Source organism: Poecilia reticulata, chromosome 14, assembly GCF_904066995.2.
Source record: "Poecilia reticulata chromosome 14, P_reticulata-male-v2, whole genome shotgun sequence".
Taxonomy (NCBI): Eukaryota; Metazoa; Chordata; class Actinopteri; order Cyprinodontiformes; family Poeciliidae; genus Poecilia; species Poecilia reticulata.
In genome coordinates, this window is record NC_088843.1 from 14,221,048 (window position 1) to 14,246,227 (window position 25,180).

A 25,180-nucleotide genomic window follows, 5' to 3' on the forward strand; every position below is an offset into this window, starting at 1 on the left:
TTACTTTGATAACAGAAGAAAGCCTGAGATTAGAAGGGAATCAACACAAAGCAGGTCAAGCCTAAGAACAGTGAGGGGGGGAAAAAAAGCTTGTTAGAATCGTCACTTCAGGCTCATCTCATTAGCAGAGCGCCGTGATTGATGATGACTGACAGCCGAGCTGGAGAACTGTTTTTTAACGCCTAACATTCAAGGATGTAAAATATATGAAAGATGAGGAGAGCGTCTGTGACTGGGAAGCATTGCAGAACGCTGTCGTCTCTGCCACTTTGAAGCTTCAGTTGAAGCTTTTAAATGTAAAGGCCACACATGTAAGGATGGACTAACAATGCTGTATTACAGGGCAAAGATTGTTTCTATTTGACTGCTCTCATAAAAAATAATGTGATTTAAATGAAAACGTGACTGAAAACTCTTATGTCACATTGACGCAGACTACAGTAAATATTAGTTGTTGCGCAAAATGAATAGTTATTTGCACTTATTCTTGTTATAGCATAGCAAGTCTACGGCGCGTATTGACTGTGCACTTGGCAGTTCTGCTTTTCCTGTGTATTTTCATATTCGCCTGAGTTCCCACCAGTGTCCAGCAGATGGGAGAAAAGACTCGCAAAAGAGAAGCGACATGCTGAGTTAGTCCTCACCGCATCGCCTGTAATGAGCTCCAACTCTTTTGAGGTTTCAAGTCAGGACTAGGTGCGCCATTCCAAAGCTACTTCAGAGGAAACATTAAATCTGAATCTGCATAAATAATTTTGATAGTGTCTATATATCTCAGCTTGACCTAATTAGGGTTTATAAAATAAAACAAAAACAGCACAATGCCATTTCCATTTACAACAAACCAAACCTTCTGAGATACCCAGGCTTTCTTTTCCAACTGTAAAGCGACTGATGGGTTGAGGAGTTTAAGTAGCTCGCTGATGCTCTCTTACTCTTTCCAACTTCTCCATCGTTGCTAATTCAGTTCAGTAAATGCTGATGATGCATTTGGTAGTTAATGTGCTCCTCGTCTTAACTTTCTCACTCATATAAGCAAGCAGCAGGCCAGAACTTGAAGAATGAAAAGTTGGTGTTCCGGCAGTCAAGCACTGTGACCCATTCTTCATAATTCATGTTACTGTTCAATCTTTAGACAAGCAGGATTCTGCAGCCTGACTTTAATTGTTAACTTGTTGTTTCAGGGGCGGGGAAGGCTGGCGTGGGGGTAAAGAAAATTGAGCTCAGATTAAATCTGTTTCAATTTGTTGTACTTCAGAGACACAAATCAAGCCGAAGGGAAACTAGTGTTTTTGTCCTTTCTTTGTTCTGTCATTTTGTTTGTGATTTTTTTTTTTTGTGGGTGGTACAAATCTCTTAGTACTAATATTTGTCTGTGGTTTTATATGTCTAATCTTACCTTTCATCTTGCGCAACAATTCTGTCATCTTCTGTGTCTTTTTTACATTTTTAAAGTTTCTCTTTGTGTTCAGTTTTGATTATTTGTCGTCTAAAAATAAGACGTCACCGGCGAATAACGGCGCCGTTTTTTTGTGTTTGGCTGAACGCCGCCTACTCCTGATTCCGTATTTGCAGAAATATTTATTTGTGGTTCAAAATTCTTGGATTTACATCAAATTATTTTACTCCATCTCTGTATTGTGTGACAACATAGCCTAGTTTGTGTTAATTATGTTTTTTTGATTATCAACGCAGGGGAAGCAACAATTTTATCCACATGCATAATTCATAATTTGCCAAGTAGCGCAATAAGTTTTTCATGTAGAGGAAGGTAGATTTGGAAACCTCTCGTTTTTTCAACAATACTAATTTAAAAACTGCCTTACCTGTTTTATCAAAAAGTAACTTAAAACATTTAAGTGTGGCAAATCACAAGAAAGTAAGGGGATAAATACTAATAAATAAGTTCAACATGTGCACGAGTTGAGCATCATGTACTTACTTGTGCAGTTAATGTTACAAAATGATTATGGTAACTGAAAAGAAGCTAAACTGCAGGAGTTCAAAGGGTATTTGTTCATGGCACGTTCATGTTAATGGGAGGAAACACGAGTGGGGGTGGAGACAGAGGAAGAGAGGGAGTGGGTAATAAATATGCTCATGCAGGATTTCGGAACGTGAGAACATTCGTGATCTAGGAGAAGAAAAAGCAGCGAATATGGTAAGTCAATAAGATTTTTATTGGTTTTTCTTTATGGCACATTTAAAACTAAGGCAAAATGCTTTTTTTCCCCCTCATGTTTAGAAATGTCCCTTATGAAATTCTAGTGTCTTCCAAAAATGATAATAAAATTGGTGTGATTTCTTAGATGGACTGACCATATGTAGTTTGAACCGATGTGAGATTTGCTTAGTGATACATAAATGCCACTTTTTGTGGTTAAACATTGACCTCATATAGGTACATCTGAGGGGGATTGTAAAGCATGGAAAAATAAAAATGTGATGGTAAGACAACAAGAAAAGTGATCAGCTGCCACCAAAAGGTAATTAACAAGAAGGGACACTTTGTACATTTAAGCATTTTTTGCCTCATTGAAATTCTTAGCAATAAACTCCTGCTTATCTACTTTATTTCAAGTTAACAGTTCAAATGTTGTGTTTGCTTACTTCCATGTATTCTGGGTGTTTTCTAAAGGGAACTTAAACATATGTCAGATGTGATTGTGAGGCTACTTTAAATAAAACAAAAACTCTTCTGACGTATTTAACTTTAAATAAACAAAAACCAAAGTGAGCATGGAAGCGTGGATTAATAAATAACGGCAAAAAAAATAAAAATAAATAAATAAATCAACTCAATAAAAGCCGCATAACTTCCTTTAGTGTCTTTTATGGCTCTGTGCCACTGCTAATTTCCCACTTCACATGTTAATTTCTCGATTTATGATGTGAAGCTCGCTCTTGTTGTCAAATCATATACCCTTTTTCATTACACAATGTGTCTTCAAACTCCTGTATGTGCTGTTGAAACACTGCGCTATTTAATTACAGGAAATAAGAGCCTTTGCTCATGTGTGCTGTTCAGATCAGCATGTGACTGTGCTGCTCATTTGGAACATGGTATCAAGCCGTAAAGTAATCGTGTGCTATTAGCCAAATAACGAGACAGTATTAGCCCTCAGAGGTGCAATATAGCAAGTCATACATAAAGTGTTAACACAGGCTGAGGCTCAGTCATCTATGCGGTCTGTGCGATTATGCATTAAGTGCATTCACATGCAGCCTTCCACATTTCAGGCATGATAGTGTTCCAGAGACCTATAAGCACTTAATGTTTTCCTTTCTCCTACTCAAGCCGTTGCCAGAAATAGGAAACTAAATTATGCAATGACCTGTTAAATGAGCTCAGATCGTTCATAATATGATGGCGTCGCATTTCACCTGTTGCCAATCTCTTCTGGCGCCTCACCAGCAGGACGTGGCGAAATGATAGCAAAAGTGATTTACTCTATTATTAGCTCTGGAAATAGTTGTGACGGTTTGCTTTTAGAGTCAACTCACTGTTTTACCATGCAACGCCCTGATTCTTAAAGCGCAGGAAGGAGCCGACTGGTTGCACAGCTCGGGTCAGACGTCGTCAGCTCAGAACAAACACGGTTGCGATGGGAACGATGGGAACGATGGGAAGTGTTCGTGCGTGACTAAATTGTCTGGCATTTTTGTGAGGTGTAAATGCTCCTTCAGACTGGATGCGAGGACTAATGTATGATCCACCTTTAAAGTCGTAAGCTAATATTTGGACTAGAATAAAATAGAAATGCATACATTTCTTTTGAAACGTTTTTTTTTTTTTTTCTCACTTTGCAACTGCAAAAAGTTTGTCTTCTTACACCGACTTAAAGTTGTGCATAACTGTGTAAAGTAAGGAAAATAAACATTTGATTGTATATTTTAAAAACGCAAAAAAGTGTGAAGTGAATTTGTGTTATAGGAAGAATCACTCACAACACAGTCACATGTTTACTGCCATGTCAATCACTCATCATGTCACATGAGGTAATATTCCTCAGTGCCAACTGAGTGTCTGCAGAGCATGGCATGATAGTAAAAAAATTTATTACATAATTGCAAATAGGGGCATTTTCACAGTTCTCTTTGCTGCATGTATGGTTTTCTGTATATTATGTCGAATTTTCATTGCTTAAGCCACTGAATGTTCTGTATGTCAAAAAAAAAACGTTTTAACCCGGGATTATATCATATTAGATGCATAAAGATGAAAGAATTTTCATGCTTAAAACATCCATCCATCCATTTTCTTGCACCTTTTTCCCTCAGTGGGGTCGGGAGGGTTGCTGGTGCCCATCTCCAGCCAATGTTTCGGGCGAGAGGCGGGGTTCACCCTGGACAGGTCGCCAGTCTGTCGCAGGGCCACACAGAGACACACAGGACAAACAACCATGCACACACACACTCACAGGGGCAATTTAGAGAGGCCAATTAACCTGAAAGTCATGTTTTTGGACTGTGGGAGGAAACTGGAGTACCAGGAGAAAACCCACGCATGCACAGGGAGAACATGCAAACTCCATGCAGAAAGACCCTAGGCCGGGAATCGAACCCAGAACCTTCTTGCTGCAAGGCAACAGCTCTACCAACTGCGCCACTGTGCAGCCTCATGCTTAAAACAGTTTGTCTTCTTATCATAGAAAAGCAAAGACAAGGTGGTATCAGTAACTGTTATTTTAGAAAAAACAAAACCTGTGGTTCTAAAAAACTTAAAATATGTTTGTATATATCCCATATCTTTTGTTGTATATTTTAAATAGATGCTATCTTCCATTTATCATTCATTTATGAACCACGTAATAAAAAAACAATCCTGATCAGTCTTCTACTAGGAAAACTGACAGGAACTTCCATGAAGCAAAACAAAGTGAAGTCCAGGTAAAATGGTGCTTCCTTTTTCAGCTTTGGTAGCCACTGAAAAGTCCCTGTACAAACACCACATGAATGAGACTGTCCAGATAAACATGCACCATAAAGCCAGAGGTGCAAACATCTTATCTCTCTGCTTTATGAACTACACTTAATATCGCTTGGGTCACTGTGTTATAATTTTACAGACAGATTAGTAACGACGCTGTGCAAACTGGTGCGAAGTTTCTACCTGGCTTCATGACCAGCAACAAAAACTGAGTTTCCATGATTAGTACACATGTCATTTAGTCATTTTTACAAGTTTAGACTTTGGAGGAATATGACGTTCGCCATTTTGTGTTGTGCAAGGTAAAGAGGACAATTAATCTACATTAATGTCAACAATTGCCTAAAAGGTTTTAGGATGCAGTTGAATTTATTGCATCATATAAATAATAGACATAATGTAATTGCACTGGCTGGACATTTTATTTGTTAGATCAGTGGCACCTTTATGAATCATCATGGCTTCAGAAACATCTTATTTTCTGCTCCTTAGCCATTGATGAATGTTAGTATTGAATCAAGTATTTTGTTTCTGTTTCTTCTCTCAGAGATTAAAGACTCGCGCGTGTGTGTGCGTGTGTGATGCCAAAGAAAGCACTGCCTGTCATCATCCAATTAAATTAGATGTTGCTGTAAAATTAGTTTAGCTTCTTGATTATCAAATAATTTGTGTGTGTCATAAATTTCATTTATGCACGCTATCTTAGCCTCACCAGTTGGGGCAGCTGGGGCCTTGACAGAAGACACAAAAACAATCGCGAGCGCATTTGGCACATTCTGTTTGTTTGATTTCTCACCAAGTATTGTGCTTTGAGACAAGGTGCACATGAACAACATAGATCTGTAAACTCAGGCAGTGTGTATTAACACACTGCCTGTAATAGGACATGACTTTACCATGTAAAAAGGAGAAAAAGACGAAAATAAAACGGCTCTCTAGTGTATTTTCAAACTATGTGAGGGGGCACAATAAATTGTTCGTCTTATGTCAAGTTATTTCAGAAGAGTTTACGTTTATACAGCCACTACACTGAATGTTTTATGATTGTTTATAAAAGATTGCTGTGTAACCTCGCTACTGGTGAGTAATTACTGCTCTGCCTACGCATTCTCCAATAAATCTCCAGAGACCAACTCGTTGACCTCAGCGTCTATGAGTTGTTTTTTTTAATCTATTTATATTGTTTGTGCTGGGGATCTTTTAATATCCACCCCCTTTTTCTATTCATGAATGCATACACTTATTTCACTAACTGACAAATTCCCATAAAGACTCCTGAATGCATATTTGCTTAACAAATTGTTATATCTAGTAAAATAAAATCTGGTGTGGCTTGTGGTGCTGCAAGAGAATCTGCAAGATGTGCTAATGATGGCAGATGATCCTTAGTTAGCTTACTCTGCAGCCAGATGACAGGACTGTATATTTCAAACTATATGAGAAAAACAAACAGCCTATGGGATAAACAAATCATTAGAAAGTAACACAGTAACCATGCTGAGGAAGTAACTTGTTGGAAACCTGGAACTTTGTGGAGGATAGAGGAACTTACTGCATGCCTATAAAACTATTCAACCTGAATTGATGATAATTTTTTTTTTTTTTTGATTTTGTAAAGGAAGCCATGGTCAACATAATTTGACACTTTCAATGATACAAGATATTTAAAGAGAAGTCTAATGATAAAGGCAAAACAGATTTTTACCGGTGGAACCCGGTATCCACAGATCCACAACTGTTAGTGAATTTCTAACCTCAGCAAACATATGAGACCCCCTCAGAAAACTTGCATACATTTCTTTTTTAACATATCTTACTATTCATTAACATTCACAGTAGAAGCCACCCTTGTACTAAAACAGAACCTAATATCTAAAGTCTTCCATCTTTGAGGGTACAGCCAATCGGCACCAAGGAAAATTAAACACACTCCTGGATTGGCTGCTTTGAAAACACCAGCCAATAGCATAGCATCACTACATCGCGACAGGCCTGTTTGAGTCAGATTCTGAAGCTGCACTTTCTTTCTAATATTTTAGACATGCTCTACTAAAAAAAAATCAGCAATTGGCCAAATTTTCCACAATTAATTTGGAGTCATACCCAACAGAAAAAGTCACAAGTAAGAGAATATGTCAATAATGAAGCTCACAATTAGGTCACCTAATAGACTGATTGTAATGGTCAATAAATTCAAAATATATGACAAAAGATAAAAAGAATGTATCCCTTTGAAGTGACTGACCTGATTGAAAGAGTTTGTGAAAATGAGATTACTTGACAGCAGCTGATATGTTTTAAGTGATTATTTTATAATTTAAAAAAAAAGAAACATTTATCTGAGTGGTTCTGTCATCAGTACTCTTGCTACATCAAGAAAGAAGACATTTAAGAAATTAACATTTATAAGTGTAGGTCAGGAGCCTGACAAAGATTTACCAATACACATCTCATGAAGTATAATAGCAGACATTCAGATTTTTTCAGGGTCAGAGAAACATTCATACATTGGTGAAAATTTGGGACACCATATTTGATAAATGCAACGTGTCCATAAAGGATTTAGGTGAAAAAAAATATATGAGTGAAATTTAGTGAGGTTGTGCTTTCAATGAACGTGAATAAATGAAATGTTTAACCTATATGTAACCTATAATGTGTGACCTATAAGTTGTTCTGTCTTTCCCAGGGGCCTGTTTACTTCAGCAACACTGTCAGAGTTTGAAAAGACATGGCGACAAAGGCCTCTCCATGCAGTGATGTGCTTCCGAAGACGACAGCCGTTCCTCAAAGATACACCAAGAGGAGAATCATATTTTGAATAACTGACCTGGCCAAGTGGATGATTCATTTTAATTTAGCTAAAAGTGACAGTGAAGCGGTGGAAATGACTGTCACCACAGTTCTCCGTTGGCTGTTCCTCATGTCCGTTATACTTCTGACCATCGGTGGCAACGTGCTGGTGTGCTTGGCGGTGGGGCTCAGCCGACGTCTGTGGCGAACAGCGAACTGCTTTGTGGTGTCGCTGGCAGTTGCCGATCTCCTGCTCGGCGTGTTGGTGCTGCCCTTGTCTGCCACGCTGGAGCTCCGCGACAGTAAATGGCCTTTCGGAGGAACACTGTGTAATATTTACATCTCAATGGATGTCATGCTGTGCACATGCTCCATCCTGACCCTGTTGGCAATCAGCGTGAACAGGTACCTGGCCATCTCGTCTCCCCTCAGCCACTCTCAGAGAGTCACCCCGCGAAGGGTGTCACTTGCCATCATCTTCATCTGGCTGCTGTCACTGGCCGTGGCTTTTTTCCCCGTCCACCTGGGCTGGAATACAGCAGACTACAGGGTGCAAAACCTGGACTGGGAATTAGGGGATGAGGGCACTGATAAAGGACGCTACTGCCAGTTCGAGTGGAACAACAACTACGTTCTTATTTATGCCTTTGGAACCTTTTACTTACCACTGCTGGTCATGTGCGGAATGTATCTTTGCATTTTCAGAGTGGCACGTGAACAGGTCAGTGTCAATTACTGATTTATCTTAAATCCTCCATAAACCGAAACCACTTGAAACCAGACGGATAGTTCTAATACCACGTATTCCCCGAGGGATTTGTTTGGTGCATCATTTTGTTTTTTTCCATTGTTTAAACGGCCCATACAACCAACCTGTACAGCACTACTATACCAAACCACACTGAACAGTGCTAGGAAAAGAGGCATTTGTGCTCTGATTTATCTTTTGCACCATATTAAAACTTATATGTACAAAAAATTCAAAAGCTGCAAAAGTACATTGCATATTTTCCCTTACATGGCCAAGTATTACTGTGCACAGAGCCCTTCTTACAAATTCACATCCTTGTTGAAGATGCATGGACCCCTCCAGTGTTCTTTTTTAGATTTCTATAGTTGCCAAATTTAAATTTCAACTGTTTTGGTTCATGATGCCATGCAGTATATGAGTGATTCCCAACCCTGGTCCTCGAGTACTCCTGCCATGCATGTTTTAGGTTTCTTCTTGCTTCCACACATCTGACTTAAATGAATACTTGATTAGCATGACTCAGCTGCACTTGATGATCTAAAAAGGAGATCCTACAATCATTTAAAACAGGTGTTCTGGAACAGAGATACATCTAAAACATGCAGGGCAGGGTTGGGAACCACTGCGCTATAATACAACTCCCTTTGAAGGAGCAATAAGTGTGGGTTTGAGGCGCTTGTCCAAATTTTAATTTCTGGTTATATACTATTTGTTTCTCTGCTGAAAATCTTAATCTCACACTCTCTGTTTTCATACAGCAATTTCCAAACTTCAACACACACACACCTAACTTACCTTACTGGTACGGTCTCTTGTTCCAGTTTGTGGAGTGGTTAGAGAAACAGCCCATTGATTCGTGCCATATTAACACCTCAGGGGAATCAAAATGTTAAATGTAATTAACATGAACAATAATTATTAGCAATAATGATACATCTTTGTGGAGGGATTTTTGTACTTTATGTTCTGGGCTGTTGACTTCGTGTGGCAACACGTCATATTGTCACTTGTCAAAAAAAGCCGATGCTGATTTTGTGGTTTTGAATGTAGATTTTTGAAATCAGTTCCTTGGATTAATGAAAAAACATTTCTTTTGTTTTCTCTGCCTCTCCATCTCCACCCTACCACCAATCTTTTCAGGTGAGGCGTATCCGTGCCACCACTCCGTCATTTGCACGCTCAGCGACTGCTGCCATAGCCCGTGAGCACAAGGCTACAGTCACCCTGGCAGCTGTACTCGGTGCATTTATCATCTGTTGGTTTCCCTACTTCAGCTACTTCACCTGCATGGGTGTAAAGGAAAAGACAAATCCTCCCAACACCCTCCATTCAGTAGTTCTCTGGCTAGGATATTTGAACTCTACCCTTAATCCCATCCTCTATCCAGCATTCAACAGGGATTTCCGTCGAGCCTATGGGGAGCTGCTTCGCTGTCGAGGATCGTCACGCAGAACACTGCAGCTTACTCGTGTGACTCTGTACAAAAGATTGACCTTTTTCAAGTTATTCAGGGTCTCTCAAAACTCTAAGAAAAGCACAGCCGCGGTTATGGTTGAAAGAGAGAAGAGCCTACCCTGTGAAAAAAGGCATTGTGCAGATGATTCATGGTGAAAGTTCTTTGGATGGCAGACTGTGTAAACATTGTGGGTACAAATTTACTAAACTGTTCACAGCACCAGCTTAACTGACTATTCATTTTGTGCTTCAATATGTGCCCAGCTTTATTATACATAGTTTTGATGTATTTGAAGTGCTGTTTAGGTGAGTTTAATAAAGTAATGTATCCCATTATATGTTCCAGCAAAAGGCATGGGAACACCGATGGCTAAAGGTTGCAAACTGTTTGTTTTCTCTCCCTACGCCCCTGCAAGTCATGCTGAATATGTGACCAACAGCCTGATTTGATATGAATAACCAGTTTATGTTTCACCTCACCAGAGCAGATTAACCTCAAGGACTTCCTGGACATTTTAACAGAATTTCTGTAAATAAAGTTATCCTTTAAGGAATGCTTTCTTAGCACGTGAAGCTACTGTGGAATGAAGAGCGTTGTTCACATAATCTTGTTTATGTAAGTACATAGCACAACTGCCTAAAAAAAATAAAAAAATTAGCTAGTTTGAAACAAGGTTGGGTTTGATCAGGCAAATGTGTTTATGTTTTCAACCCCAAAACTGGATTATGGATTATTGTCTAATGCTAAGAAAAAGAGTGGGTTTAAAAAAAAAATCAATATCTTGAATTACAAGAGAAGAAATAGGAAAATTAGTGAACTGTAGGAATGTACTCCTACATTCAAAATTACTAGGTTAGAAACAGCCCAAAAAAAAACATAATAGACTTCAGATTGCATATGACTATCAATAATCATGCTAAATTTATAGTTGTTTAGCTTCAGTGCATAATCTTTCAAAATTAAAGCAATATGGTTGTAGCAAGTAATATGGATATGCAGTATGTACAAATATTGCTTTTTAGTCTGTTCATAACAAAACAAAACAAACTTCTCTGGTGCAAAGTTAAATATGGACTGGGTCGTCAGTCTTGCGATGATTTAACACAACAGGGTTGGACCCGAAATATCACATGTAATTGTATATATAACATTAAATCAAACAATGCAAACCCTGTTAATAACTTGTCACTGTCAGTATGAGTCCTTATGCCTTTGTGAATAATAAAAGTCAAAAAGTGAGGTGGTATTTATCATAGACTGAACTTCTTTAAAAGGAAAGAACAGGAACATCAACCAAGAAAGAATTGCTACCTACGCTAAGGTCAGAATCCTTCGACTAGTCTCTCTGCTGCTTCAGTTTTTTATGGGACTAAAATGTTTTTTTTGGGGGGGTGGGGGGGTTTATCATTGTCTCAAATAAGATGAAAATCACACCACGATTGCCCCATTCAAAGTGCGTCATCGTGTGCCTGATGAAAATATATTGCCCCATCAGCATAGGGCCAATCCAATGTGGTACTTGTCTCATTGTTTATACAAAGTCTGATGCAAAGATCATATCTGTCATTTAAAATCCTTAGTCATTTTCATTGAAGTTATCTTTGTTTACTCGTACTTTGCGTTCTCCTGTGCTACATTTCAATGGCGCAAAGATTAATAAAATCCCATCTGCTGCATGAAGAGCAGGATTTTTATCTCAGTGTCAATAATTGCATTGTTATTAAGTTGGTGTGTTTGACTATGACTTATTCAAGTCACAGAAAGAGACTTATTAAAAAAAATTTAATCTTTCTTTCTAATTTTGAAAATAAAAGTTTTTATAGATTTTCTGTAAGGAAAAATGTAAATAAAACAAGCTAGCGATATTGCAATATTGAGCGGCACAGAGATGCTTCGTAGACACAGGATGTAGTTCGATCGAGTTTGATGATGCAAAAGAGCAAACTAATGGGGTGGTTGATTTAATGTTTCTTGTAAAACAGCTTTCAACAGGAGTTTCTGTCCAGTTTCTGTTGAACTGTGTGAACATCAATATACTGTAGTATGTCGTAATTCCAAACATTTAAGATCATTAGCCAAATTTTAGTCTCAGACAAAGATAACCTGAGTAAATACTCAATGAAGTGAATAAATGATTTTGGTTTGATTTATTGAAGGGAACCTCCCTGTGTGATCCTCCACAAATGCAACGTGTTGAACCGTTCTATGAGTATAAACATTAGAATATTTGGAGGGGAAATGTTCTGTTGTTTGGCAAGACAAAAGTGGAACTTTTTGGAAGATGTGCATCCCATTACATCTGATGCAACACTGGCACGGCATATCAGAAAAATAGCATATTAACAGACAAACGTGGTGATAGATGACGGATGTTTGCCTTTGCTGCAGTACCTGGACAAACGCCTTATCTGAGTGTCTGGCCATGTGTTCGTGAACTTAAGCTGAAGCTCACTTGAGCTACGCAGCAAGACATGGGTAAGATGCATAGCAGCAACTGAATGACTTGAAACAAAAATAAAATAAAGATTTTGGTGTGGTCTTGTCAAAATCTGGATTTATCCGATTAAGGTGTTGTGGCATTAACCTTATAAAGGTCATCCATCCTAAAAGTTATCCAGTGGCTGAATAAAACAATTCAGAAGAGAGGATAAAAAAAAACTCCTCCAGAAATCTTTAAATATATTTCAAATGTTTGGTGACAGTCAAGTGGGAAGCAACTAACTATTAGATTTAGGGGCTAATTGCTTTTTCAAATAGGGCAGTTTTAAAAACAGCATTTTGCATTTCATCAAGTTTATCTTTTTTTTTTTTTTGTTATTCCCAGGTCTGTCACTTTGACCTCATGAAAATGAGATCTAGATCTCAATGTGATTTTACCATAAAGGAAATAAAAAAAAACCTTTGAGGATCCTTCACATTTAATTGTGACATAAAGCAAAAGGTGGACAAATTTGGTGAAAATGCATTTTTATAGCACTGCAGGCTAACCCGTGACCTTTAATGGGAACAAAAACTCTCACGACATAATAACTATTTTTACTTAAAGTGAAATATTAAGATTTCCTTACCACTGGAGATGAAAGAATTTAATGAGGAGGGATTTATTGTACCTCCTCGGAGATCATTAAGTGCAAGAGCAGAGTCATTGGTCGACAGCTCAGGCCAGACAAAAGCAGCTTTATCTGTGGGATGCTAACTCCAGTCTGAGCGCAGCACTTTTTTCATGTATCACTCATCTCCAATAACCTCCTGAGGATGTTCGTTTTCACAAAAGTAATGGAGAGACTTTATCTTTTGCACTCACTGCTGCCTCATTGATCTGTTTTAATTTATTAAGCAGTGCCATTTCATTGGAATTGGTCCATCTCAAACATGCTGGTCAGGCACACAGAATCAGAGAAACGATGCATAGAAGAACAGCTACAAAGTTTTTTTTACATGTTTGTAATTGACAATAATTTTTCAAATAGGATGTATATGGGAAAGAAATTGATTGAAAGATGGAGAACGGATAGGATTGTCTGTGGATAGTGGCACAAAACGGACACAAAGTGTGGTTTATATAGGTTTATGAGACGGTTGGACCCAAATGAGTTCAATATGTACTGTCCATTTTGAACTGGGTACTATTATCCATAATAGGACCTGTGAGTTGGCCAAGAACAGCATCCATAAGACCGTTTTTGCTCAAAGTTGGATAAAATGATGAGGAAAAAAAATGTAACTGAAGATTTTTTTAAGTCCCAAGTAAAATATCTTCTGTGGCACAAGAGCAAAATGTTTTATACAAACGCTGAGTCCACGCCTCAAATTCAAAATTTAAATTCTCTGAAACAAACGTGATAAATCGTTTAGTAATTTATAATGTTTTAGAAACTACCTAAACAAAAAACCAGTGTCACAAGACAGACACTATAAACTTCCACCAGATGGCAGTGTGACTCAACATTCAGTTTTTTCATGAGTTTGATAGAGATGCTCAGTAATGCACATTATGAAAGACAATTCATAATAATTTTTTTTTTCTTTGAAGGTTAAGATACATTTGGAACTATTCAGAGAAGGTCTGCAGCAAGACTGAAAGTTTCATTATTTTTATGGTTGTTCATGTAAATAATTACATTTATAACAATCCTAAAAGAGAGCAAGATCATAATGTACATTTGGCAGCACTTTTACTAGAATTACTGAGGGCACAAATTGAAGCTGTTGGTCCATTCCATTTAAAGCTTTCAGCTCGAAAATCAAGCAGTTGCTTGCAATGCAAGAAACCATTATGACTATAATGGAGTAGTAAAATGTGTTTGTTTAAGAAAAAACAAAAAGAAGCTTCCTTCTTCAAACTAGAAATCGTCTCTGCCAAGCTGGCTTTAATTACATGCTATTTATTTCTCGCCGAGGGGAAAAAGGAAAGTGTTTACATTTCGCATACAATATGCGAGCGAGTGGGACGGGAGGTGGGCGGTGAGGAGCCAAACTTAAAATATAATTTTGTTTGTGATTTCTTCACAGCTACCCAAGCCCACGTTGCCTGAGCTTACAGAGGAGCTGAGGGATGTGACTGGAGAGCAGGTTGTTGTTTGTTAAAGCACATGTTCTAATGTAGCCCCAGAGGAGAGCGGTTGCCATGGATAATTAAAGAAATTTCCTCTGCTGATTGCAGTGGGAGCTATAGATTCTCATCTGGTCTAAACAGGGGGGGGGGGATTAAAAGCAGCACTGTAAGTTATGTTTTAATTACACCTTTCATTTTGAATACTTGTTCATCTAGTTTTTCTACTGTAACCTGCGTAAAAGCATAAATCTCTATGAAGTCTGTCAAAGGGATTCATCTTTCGAAGTGATTCTGTAATTCTGGTTCTAACCAGCTTCTCAATTGGATTTGTGTATGTGTACTTTAGCTAGCCTGTTCTAACTCATGAATATATATATCTTTTTGATGTAACTGTGTTTATGCTTATTGTTGTTTTCCCACAGGAAGGTGACTCTTCTTCCCAGCATGAATTCCTTAACAGCCTGTAAGACTGTTTTCTTCCAGGATCAATCTGTATTTTGCTTCTTTTTTTTATCAACTCTTATCAGCTTCCTTGAGCCTCAACAGCATGATGCTGCCACCACCATGTTTCACAGTTGGTGTGGTGTGTTCAGGGTGAAGTGGAGTGTTTTTCTCTTTTTCCAAATATAACTCATCCTTTTACTGTCATTTGATCAGAGCATCATTTTTCTGGCAGAAAAAAAACGCCCATAAGAGATAATCGAAGGTTTTCATTTGAGAAGGAGCAAAAACAACAACACCTATGAATCTGCTGTATATTTTACACTACGATAAGGAAGGCACCCTTCACACACATTAACAGGCTTATAAATGAAAACTTATTTCAGATCCTAACACCTATGTACCGCTCTGTGTTTTTGGCTCTGCCTCACTAGGTCAGGTACCAGATTGGTTTTCCTCTGATGCTGTCACTTCTCATCGTTCCCTGGTCAGATGATGTGTAGAGAATCATGGAGCAGGTTAGTCTGAGCATGCTCAGTGCGGGGGTTTTGAAGGTGTGGGAGGCAGAGTGAGATGCTGCTGCGGTGATCCGCCTGCACCTGACAGCAGTTGTTATTTTACGTTGGTGGTACGACACAGTTAATCCTAAAGACAGAAAAAACAGAAACAAAGCCGACCCTTCAAACCAGGAAACAAAAGAAGCCTCAGACGAAAAGCTGAATTTATTAAGTGATTGTATCACTTTTCTTTTGCAGAAATGTGCTTCACTATAGCAACAACATTTTCCTCCTGGAAAAAACAGATCGCATAAATATCCCTAAATCACCATGGACACTAAATGTTTTTCTTGTCCTGGTTTCTACCCTCGCTGACATTTTTAAAGTTGTGAAGGATGTTTTTAAAGTAAAGAAAATTATTTTTTGAGAGTCACATGGTATGACTTTAGAGTGTCATACCATGTGATTTTTATTTTTATTTATTTTTTTAGTATTTTACTCTTCATAGCATGATTTGACATTAACCATAAAGGCTTTGGGTGACATATTTCATGGATACCTGGAGGCTGAAACACAGAGAGGACCCCAGAAGTGATTCAGATTATAAAGCAGTCATTTGCTGGTATCTATGTGTTGACCCTGCTTGGCTACTTAATGGTTTCTCTGGAACAGGCATGATTACAAGGAGCAAATGAGATTGCCGACCGATTCCTCCCCTGGGTCAAGAGGCACTTGGGTTGTACAGTAGGAGCTGTAATACACAGTCAGGTTCAATAGTATTTCATTAGGATAAACTCATTTTAGTTCTAAATAACCATAATGATCAAATAAATGCAAATATGTGTCCTTTGCTGTCAGGCATGCTGTGCAGATTGGACTTACAAAACACATCATTAATATTTTAATCACGCAGCCGTAACTAAGAGACCCAAAACCAGAGATTTAAAGTATTAAATTGAAAATACAAAAGATCTTGCTGTGTACAGCATTTTTATCTTTTTAGCTGGTGTGAACTTGAAATACTCACTTAAAAAAAAAAGTTTTTTTTTTCTTCTTTTTTTTTTTAGATAAAAACAAACTCAAAAACTCCAAGTCATGCTAAACAACTGTTTAAGACATGGTGGTTCACAGAGACTTCATTATGCCCTGCCTTTTTACCCGCTCGGTAGCAATTTGCACCAACTTTCCTGGAAGGAAAATGTGGGTACAGAAAATGAAAACAGCACCAATGTTTTATCCTGAGTCAGAATAATGTACATGTACTGAAACTTAGCAAGCAAAACCTCTATTTTCCCTCTATTTTCATTCTTTCCTTTGTTTTGGTTTGTTTTTCTGTGTGTGTATCCATTTTTTACTGCCTGATATTTAGGGCGAAAACGCTGCCAGACTGCGGCCTCCTGGAACAGAAAGCGTGGCTGTGAGCGGATAAATAGAATCTATAAGCATTAAATATAGACAAGATGAGGGGGGAGGAAATGGACAGAGGCAGCACTGCGTCATGCTTTCCCGGAGCGTTTCCCCAGTTCACTGGAGTGAGAAATAAAAAGCTCTGTCTCCAAAAAGCACACTGCAGACTTACATAATCTGTTTTAAGAGTGACTTCGACACTGAGTAGACTGCTGTGTTCCACCGCAAGTGGGACTTTTGTGCTGCTGCAAGGATGATAGCCTCTTAGTTTGTCACCAAACTAACAAAAAAAACAAAGATTTTTCGAGAATTTTATTGATTTTGCAAATGGTTATTTAAACAAAGATGGTGTTTTTTATTATTAGTATTATTATTATTATTATTAGTAGTAGTAGTAGTAGTAGTAGTAGTAGTAGTAGTAGCACTCAGGCAAGTAATTTGTGCTATTTATTGCAATCTAGTTAATGTTTTGAAGCTGTTACATGTAAAAAACCAAACAAAAAAATAAAAGTTTACCTTTCATGCTTCACAAGCTTTAAACCTCTGGTCTTACCACATAAAATGCCAATCTTTATCCAGACTGCTTACTGGATCGTGTAGCTGCGTTTGCACTTTCAAAAAGACTCAAGGAGCCTCAGCCGGACTGAAAGCGAGGGAGCACAAATGCAAGAAGGGAGGAGGGACCACCTAGGAGGGAGGGGAAGGAGAGGGTACGGCGGTGGCCGCTGGCGCTTTATGCAGTTCAGTTCTGCTCAGAGCACCAGCGCAGCGCTCCTTCACAGCCTGCAGGGCTGCCTCTGCAGTTCTGGGGAAATCCTCTCACGGAAATAACAGCTGCACAGTGGGAGGTGGGGGGGGGGGAAGCGGGATAAAAGATTTTTAGAACAGAAGACAAGAGGAGGAGGCTGAGAAGGTGAGCAAAACCAGATGGGGCGACTGTTTCTGTCTCCTGGCGAGCAAACTTTGAGCTGGATGCAGCGTGTTCTGCCTTTGGAGTCTCTTTAAATATTTTATTTCTCCTTTGTTTTGGTTTCTGCTGCAACAATTTACTCCTGCAGCACTTTTTTTGTGCGTTTGTTTGAACGTTTATGCTTCAGTTGACATCTCAGAGTTATTTTTGAATCTTTTTGGCAACTCTAATGCTGATTTGTTTAGCTGTTTGTAAAGTTTACCACACATGCAGGTGCATGAGTGTGTCATGATACATGATGCAAGAATGACGTATCATGTCGCTTTAGACCAAGCAGGCTACCAGGATGTTTTGCAGTTGCTATTAATAACCTTATTCTGTGGAAAATGAATGTATATTTCTGTTTCTCTCCAAAAGGACATCTCATCCCTTGACCCCACCTGATGACCCCACGATTCCCTGACGCTGGTTCTTCTTGCAGCAGAGGTCGCGTGCCACATTACGCCAGCGTCGTTTTTGACTTCTTCAGATACCTTGGTGTAAACCCGCCCTGTCTGCCCCTGCCTCAACCCAACGATGGCTGGCTGTACCAGCCGCTGCAGGCAGGGGGTGCAAAAGCTAATTCAGTCCCTGCAGAGGCTGGTCTCAGGAACCCTCACTAAAGGTACGGTGGCGTTTGGCTTATGCACTTCCAAATTTCTCAACGTTTTGTTTATGCAGTCAGTCTTATTCAATGCTCTTCTACTCGTTAGCAGCGTCTGGTGTCACTCATGCTTTCATTAAGCCGCTTTCTACCAGTTGACAGTTTGGCCCTGGTTTATCTTGTGGTGCTGGTGGAGGCTTGTGACCAATTTATCACACTAGAACTCTTCTAATTGCGTCTTTTTAGGGAACAAAATATATATTTTTTTCTTTAACAGTAAGTCTGTAATTGTTTCAGGATACACACAAATGAAATTCTCCATTATAATAAAATCCTCAAATACCTTTGATGTGAATCTAAGAAACTGTTGTTGTTGTTGTTTTGTTTGGGATTGATAGCCCAATCCAAAGTACATCTTAGATCTCCAAATAAGATAAAGGGATATGTAGTTTTCAAAATATTTCAGTGTAACATGCATAGGAATCCATCTATTCTAATTTGATACCCCTAAATAAAATTAAATCCAGAACTGTTGTCTTCAGAAGCCGCAGAGATCCACAGCTCAGGAGGGAGAATCTGTCAGCAGGACAGCGATCAGTCGAGATCTCTACTGATCTGAGTTATGAAACTTTTAGAACCTCCACTGTGTCAGACGGTGGTGGCAGCATCATTCTGCGTGGAGGCTTTTCTTCACCATTACTGAAAAAACTAATGAAACGTCAAAGATAAATGGAGCTAAGCACATGAAAATCCTATAAGACAGTCAGTGTCAGTATACTAATATACTTGAGAACAATGTTTCACCGTTTAGCAGGATGATTCTAAAAAAAATAACAACAAAAACTGTGATGCAGTTGAGAACAGTGCTTAATATAAAATCCAACGATGCCGTAACACAAATAGCATTGTGAGACAAAGCTTAGGTGAGACCACTACTGGATCACAACACAACTCTTAGGTGTTCAAATGTCAAATTCCTAAGATAATTCATATTACTATATCACTTTTCAATGTTTTACATGTTATTTATAAGCGTATTAAGTGCAGGATTGCATCTTACCTAATTGTTTGCTTTGCATAGCCCACCTCCAGTTGCTCTAACTTTTTGGCCACATTTACAAAAAAAAATGTTCAGGCTGTCCAAGCTGGTGGTGAGCTCATGCCCTGAAAATTGAGTTGAAAGTTGATGTCCAGGAATTATGTCCTTCCAGTCGTACTGAGTCTGGTGCTTTGCAAAATGAAAAGTAAAGAAATTAAGCACACAAAAAAATCTCCACATTGACACATCTAAGTGCAGAAAACCGAGATAATACTTGGAAGCGTACAAGCAGGGAAAGGTCAAGTGTTTACTCAGAGGGGCTGAATACAAACATGAATCTTCACAATGAAAAGTTTCAAAGCCATACACCATTTCCCCTCTACTTTCAGATTATGGATTACTCATGCCGTCTGAATATGATAGAAATTGAGAGTATGATCTGCTGTGTACGGAAGAGGATTAGGGCCACTGGGGGAAAAAATGAAACAGTTCTGACTTTAATCTCAGAATTCTGACTTTTTTTTCTCATAATTCTGACTTTAATCTCAGAATTCTGAGAAAAAAAAGTCATAATTCTGAGATTAAAGTCAAATTTTTTATTTATTTTTTTATTTTTTCCAGTGGCCCTAATCCTCTTCCAGCTGTGAGAGAAAAAGCAAAAATGAAACAAATAAACCCACAAATATCGTCAACTCGAGCTGCGATCCCCCCCTTAAAAATATATACTGACTGTGAATGAAGTTACTTGTTATTAACTTTTCTTCTACTTGCCACGCAGCGACTTTAGTGTGTGAAATGTCCAGCTCTCCACCCACCGCTGAGATCCGTCTTTTAGACGTCCGCTGCACAGTTTCACAGGCCGAACAGCGAGGTCACATCAGCGTGTCTCCCTGAGGCAAAAGTCGTATAATGTACTCTAAAAGCTATGGCCCCTTTCTTCCTGTGACATCTCATCCCGTAGTTAAAAGTTTCTTTCAGTGTCAGTAGGAAAGAAAAAAGGGAAAAAAAAAACATAAATGATGAGTCAGAGAGTCATGCAGCTCTGCTCGCTTTCAGAGGAAGACTGTTTGTTCCAACCTGAGTTTTAAATTCAGCCTATGTAAATGCACGGCATATTAAATCATTTCAAATCTGCAGACAGTGCATAATTAAAACCAGCTTCGCCTTGGGGATTATTCCACATATAAACAATGGCGGTGTGCATCGAATGGAACTGGGTTCCGATACGTTCGCAAACTGCTTTGTATTGTCAACCGTGACATTCGATTTTTGATGCAGAAATTTATTTTTTATTTTTTTTAAAGACATTTTTAAAAAAAAGTGCCGGCTTGTTTACTTCACTTTTCTGCGGGAATACAGCCTCCTCTCACCTCCGGGGTTTTAATGTGGGTGAAGCGGCTTCACGTACGTCGAGCCAATTCCAAATCTGGATTTGCGTTAAGGAGCTTAATCATCACTGCTGGAACTGAGTAATTAAATGAAACGGAATGGAATCCAAAATAGCAAAGATTTTTTTTTAAAAAAAGAAGAAGAAGAAGCTTGCAGAAAGATGTTCTGTCTTTATTTGTCAGTAATCCTCTCTCTGTCCTTTAAGCACAAAAAGCTGATGAAACAGAGTGCCGGTCGTATTGAACATCTACTGCCTGATGCCGTGTCTCTGTTTCAGCTGTTTTGTGCATTGTGGTTTCAGCCCAATCGACCTCCTCTGGAATAACGGTAACTTGTGCACCGAGGAGCAAAGGGAGCCTTTCATTACGCTGCTGCATTATTAAATATTCCAGAGTTAATCAAGTGCTTTTAGAAAAACTAAGAATACACAATTAGCAACAAAGTGGGCAAAAAATAAGGTCAATTATTTTATCCCATAGCGATAAAACAATTGGTTTTGGTTAAAACAGCAGCATTTTATTAAGTATACATACATATTGGATAATATGCATAATGATTATGCGCACAGTTGAACTATTTAGCGTAGTTCTTGCTTGATAGTACCAACTTTCAGAATTATGAGAACATATAAAAAAAATAAGCAACATGAACCCTGATATCAGAGAAATTCACACCGTAGTTAAATATGTAAAGCTCTAAAGCTGGGCCAATATCTCTCTGATAAAGACTTAATTAAAGCACAGTGTGTCCCAAGGCCAGTTCTAGAAATGACTTGCTCTAACTTTAGTAAAAGTGAGCTGAAGATTTTTGTGTACAGAAATCGGTCTGGCATCTGTGGTAACTTTTGAAATTTGTCTCATAGCAATCAAATTTTAAGGTATTTGTTGTGATTTAAACCAACACAAGGCAGCACAGGACTGGGAAGTGGAAGAAACATATTACAGGGTTCTTCTCAAGTTTTGTTGGAACAAAAATCTGAAAGGTGCATTTTTATCCAAAGCTTTGGCAGAACCGCCTCAGCTACAATTGAAGCTCGTTATTCTCCAGACACAACTCACACGGGCATGGACGTTCGATGAAGTCACTTTCTAGCTTCCGACTCTTCTTCAACCTTTTGAATTCGTCCCCAAAGTATTGTGTTTGTAAGAAACGTTTAAGTTCAATTTGCAGAGTGCCTGACTAATAGTCGTCCAAACAGCAAATTTCTCCTACCTGAGCAAGCTGTTATCTCTGCAGCTCCTCCAGAGACACCATGGCTGAAGAGTCTCCAACTGTTATAACCTTAAATGTTCCTTTAAACTCCAAGCAGCTGTGTTTCTTTTGTGATTACACTACAGTCAGCTAGACTAAACTCACTACTTGAACTTCTGGAATCAAATACATAGAAAGAGGTGGTTATAAGGTAAAAAAAAAAATAAAAACTGCTAAAAATGAAAGGGGTGTGAATGCTTTTGCAAGGCACTGTGATAAATGTTTAGCTGATAGATATTTATATTCTGAACCGAATGATTCATGCAGGCTTGAAACCTCGCTGCTTTTGTTGTTTTATTGGGGCTTTAGTAAATTTAGGGCCGGTCCTCCTTCGCCTGCTCTCTCACTTTAACGTCGCACAGCTTCATCTCTGCAGACTGCAGTGGAGCAACAGCACACGATTACATATGCATGGGAGGAAACAAGAAAACCCTGCACACACGACACGCAAAAGCATTCTATTCAGCTTTCAGAACTATAACGTCTAGTTAAACATGATTGCATCCTTTCTTTATTTTTTTTTTTGTTCATGCATGAACTGTAATCTTTGTCTCTCAGTTGTTTTTTGTTGTTGTTTTTTTATTTAAAAAAAGAAGCTCTGCTTCTAGGCTCCCCATCATGAATATTCATCTCTAGACCTTTCGACAGCAAGCTGAGTTTTCCAGAGCCAGGAGCAGAGGCTGATGGTTTGCCTCAGGCCTGGCTCTGACTTGGCACACATTGTTATTGTTATTGTTATCTTCCCAGTGATATGCTGTGCTTTGTTCTCCCGTGTCAAAAGTTTTTGAGCAAAACGTTTGCTCATATAAGCAGAAGTTCATTCAAAATATATCTATTATTTATTTTTATTTTTTTTTATGAAAAAGCTGTCGTTGGACTAGAAGAGTGAAAGCTGGTTCCCTCCAAAAACGAAATCGCTCCATATTTAAGGCTTTTTTAAATGTGATCTGAGTTCCTAACGTCAGATTAATTTAGGGATGCATCTTAAAATGTACCTTATTGATAATTATCGGCGTGTGTTTCAAGTACAGCATAACGTACCTCCAATGGTTGCACTTTTGTTTGTCAAATCAAACAGCTCTAAAGTTCCTCAGAGTTGATTCAGGCTAATTATTTTGATAATTTAGTGGACAAAGTAAAAAACATAAATAAATACTTACGTTTTCACAAATTAGGATTTGAACACAGCCTTTGGAAATTAAGCTGCCTTTGTTATCCACAATTGTTTATTGATCCAAAACTTTTCAGTGTGACATGAAGAAGTTTGTAAAGGGGCAAACCCTCCATAAAGCAGCGTTTGTATCCTTTCCCGTCTGCTCTGCAGTGATGCTCTAAGTCCCATTGATCTATTGAGTAAAATGCAAAGTATTTGACTGTAACAACACATTCAAAGGATGTGAATTTCTTTGAACCCTGCAACTGCTAACCCACATTTTAGTCATTAACAGTGACCGTATGCTACGTGAATAGGATGCCATGTATTTTTTATTAATCTCTGCAAAAATCATTAGCTCTTAAAAGAACTATTTTTTTCCCTTCCTTTTAATATTTTCATGTGACATCTTTTCCTCCCTTCACCCACGCACCACCTGCTGCCTCATGTTCTCTAAAAAGTTAGTTAAGTGAACTAACTTTTGGCAAACATGCTGGAGTCTTGGTGAAATCCACACTCTTTGGCAACACCACTGGCCTTAGCAACATTGGATGCTGATAGGAAATTTGGATTTTTCAGAGCAATTCAGAGAAAATCATAAAAATGAACACATGCCAGCCCATGCCGGCCGGGCTCAACGGAGGAAAAAAGAGTTACAAATAATATTTTTAAGTCCGTACTTTTAAATTTGTGTGGACAGATTTTGATGTACGACACAAACCCGTCAGCAGTGGGATCTATGTCAACCAAAATCTACACCAGTCCTTTTTCTGTCCACCCACAGAGAGTCTCATTTTTTATTATTTATTTTTTTCACTGCAGTTGGCTGTTACAGCAGTGGATTGCAGCTAACAGTGTGCGACTTTGCTTTTAATTTTTTACATCACCTCACTACATGCTTTTATGTAACCAACCTCTCCAAGATTTATTTATATCTCTTGCAGATGCATCCTGTCTGTGTCTGTGTTTCAGAATTTCTACTTTAGCTCCAGGTTTTCTTTCTTATTGTTTAAGTTGAACATTTCTCTTTGTGTAGTTATTGCACACACAGAACGGTGACTATTGGGTTATGTGTAGTACCTCATACTGCTTGTATGTTTTGCATGAGTTTCTTTTTTTTTGATCTCTGGCAGATTCTTGCTCATTTGTATATTTAATTTGACGTCGGTTTGTCTCCAGTTGGTGGATTCTGCTGCCATCTGCTGTTCATTAACTAGCACTACATGACAGAAACTATTTTTCTAACTCAAAATCACTGAAACCCGGAAAGGAAACCACCAAAATTTGTATTTATTTATTTATTTGAGAAGGTTGCTTCTTTTTTTAATATATTTGCTTTTGTAATATTTTATTCACTTCTACGGAACTGATGGAGTGACACACTGACCCACATAGAGATACTTGCAGAGGGGGAATTAAGCGTAGATTACTCTGAGTAAGCCAGAGTGATCCGCTGGACAGATGTGTGGTATCTGGAGCATTTTGCAGCCTGTCACACTGCAGCGTGATGAGCTGTGTACACGCTCATGTTTTCCGTACTTCCTGAGCCCCACACAATAAATCAACAAGTCCACAGAAGATGAAATAATTTTTAAAAAAAAAGCTCACAAAAGACAAGAACAGCATCTTGGAGTGTTAGGATTTACCAGGATTTACTCCTTGTTCTTTGAGTAAATAGTTTATTTATGTAATTTTCAGTTCAGGAAATAGACACCATTGTCCTAATAAAAATAGAACAATGTTGTGGGAGCAACAAGTTTTAATCAATATGGTTTAACATGACAGCACAAACTTTGCAGCTCTTTTTTGTAAAGGCTTTCCACGAGGTCTAGGACTGCAAAGATACAATTCACTCCTCCGTCACAATTATCAATGAAGCGAAAAAAAATGACTGGATTTTAAAGAGTTTCACAACTTTTTCTTTTTTTTTTTTACAATTAATTAAACCTTCATTGCTGCTGCAAG

At 38.4% G+C, this 25,180-nt stretch overlaps 2 protein-coding genes across 3 annotated transcripts in view; both read left to right on the plus strand.

Annotated features, from left to right (window-relative positions):
• The first annotated feature begins 1,754 nt into the window (after window positions 1-1,754).
• Window positions 1,755-10,304, plus strand: hrh2b (histamine receptor H2b). Of its 2 annotated transcripts, XM_081615829.1 has the most exons (3): window positions 1,755-2,161; window positions 7,620-8,444; window positions 9,615-10,304. In XM_081615829.1, the coding sequence occupies exons 2-3, from the start codon at window positions 7,773-7,775 to the stop codon at window positions 10,083-10,085; spliced, it is 1,143 nt and encodes a 380-aa protein (XP_081471955.1). In that variant the 5' UTR covers window positions 1,755-2,161; window positions 7,620-7,772; the 3' UTR covers window positions 10,086-10,304. The 2 variants fall into 2 exon arrangements, with proteins under 2 accessions (XP_081471955.1, XP_008426026.2); XM_008427804.3 differs by lacking the exon at window positions 1,755-2,161 and having other exon boundaries at window positions 7,294-8,444.
• Window positions 10,305-17,608: 7,304 nt separating this feature from the next.
• The window catches only part of kcnip1b (Kv channel interacting protein 1 b), a 33,344-nt gene continuing 25,772 nt past the window's right edge, over window positions 17,609-25,180 (plus strand). Inside the window, exons 1-2 of the mRNA XM_081615281.1 lie at window positions 17,609-17,743; window positions 18,158-18,404. Of these exons, the coding sequence (XP_081471407.1) occupies window positions 18,317-18,404 (88 nt within the window). The 5' untranslated portion in view covers window positions 17,609-17,743; window positions 18,158-18,316. The remainder of the gene's footprint in view (window positions 17,744-18,157; window positions 18,405-25,180) is intronic.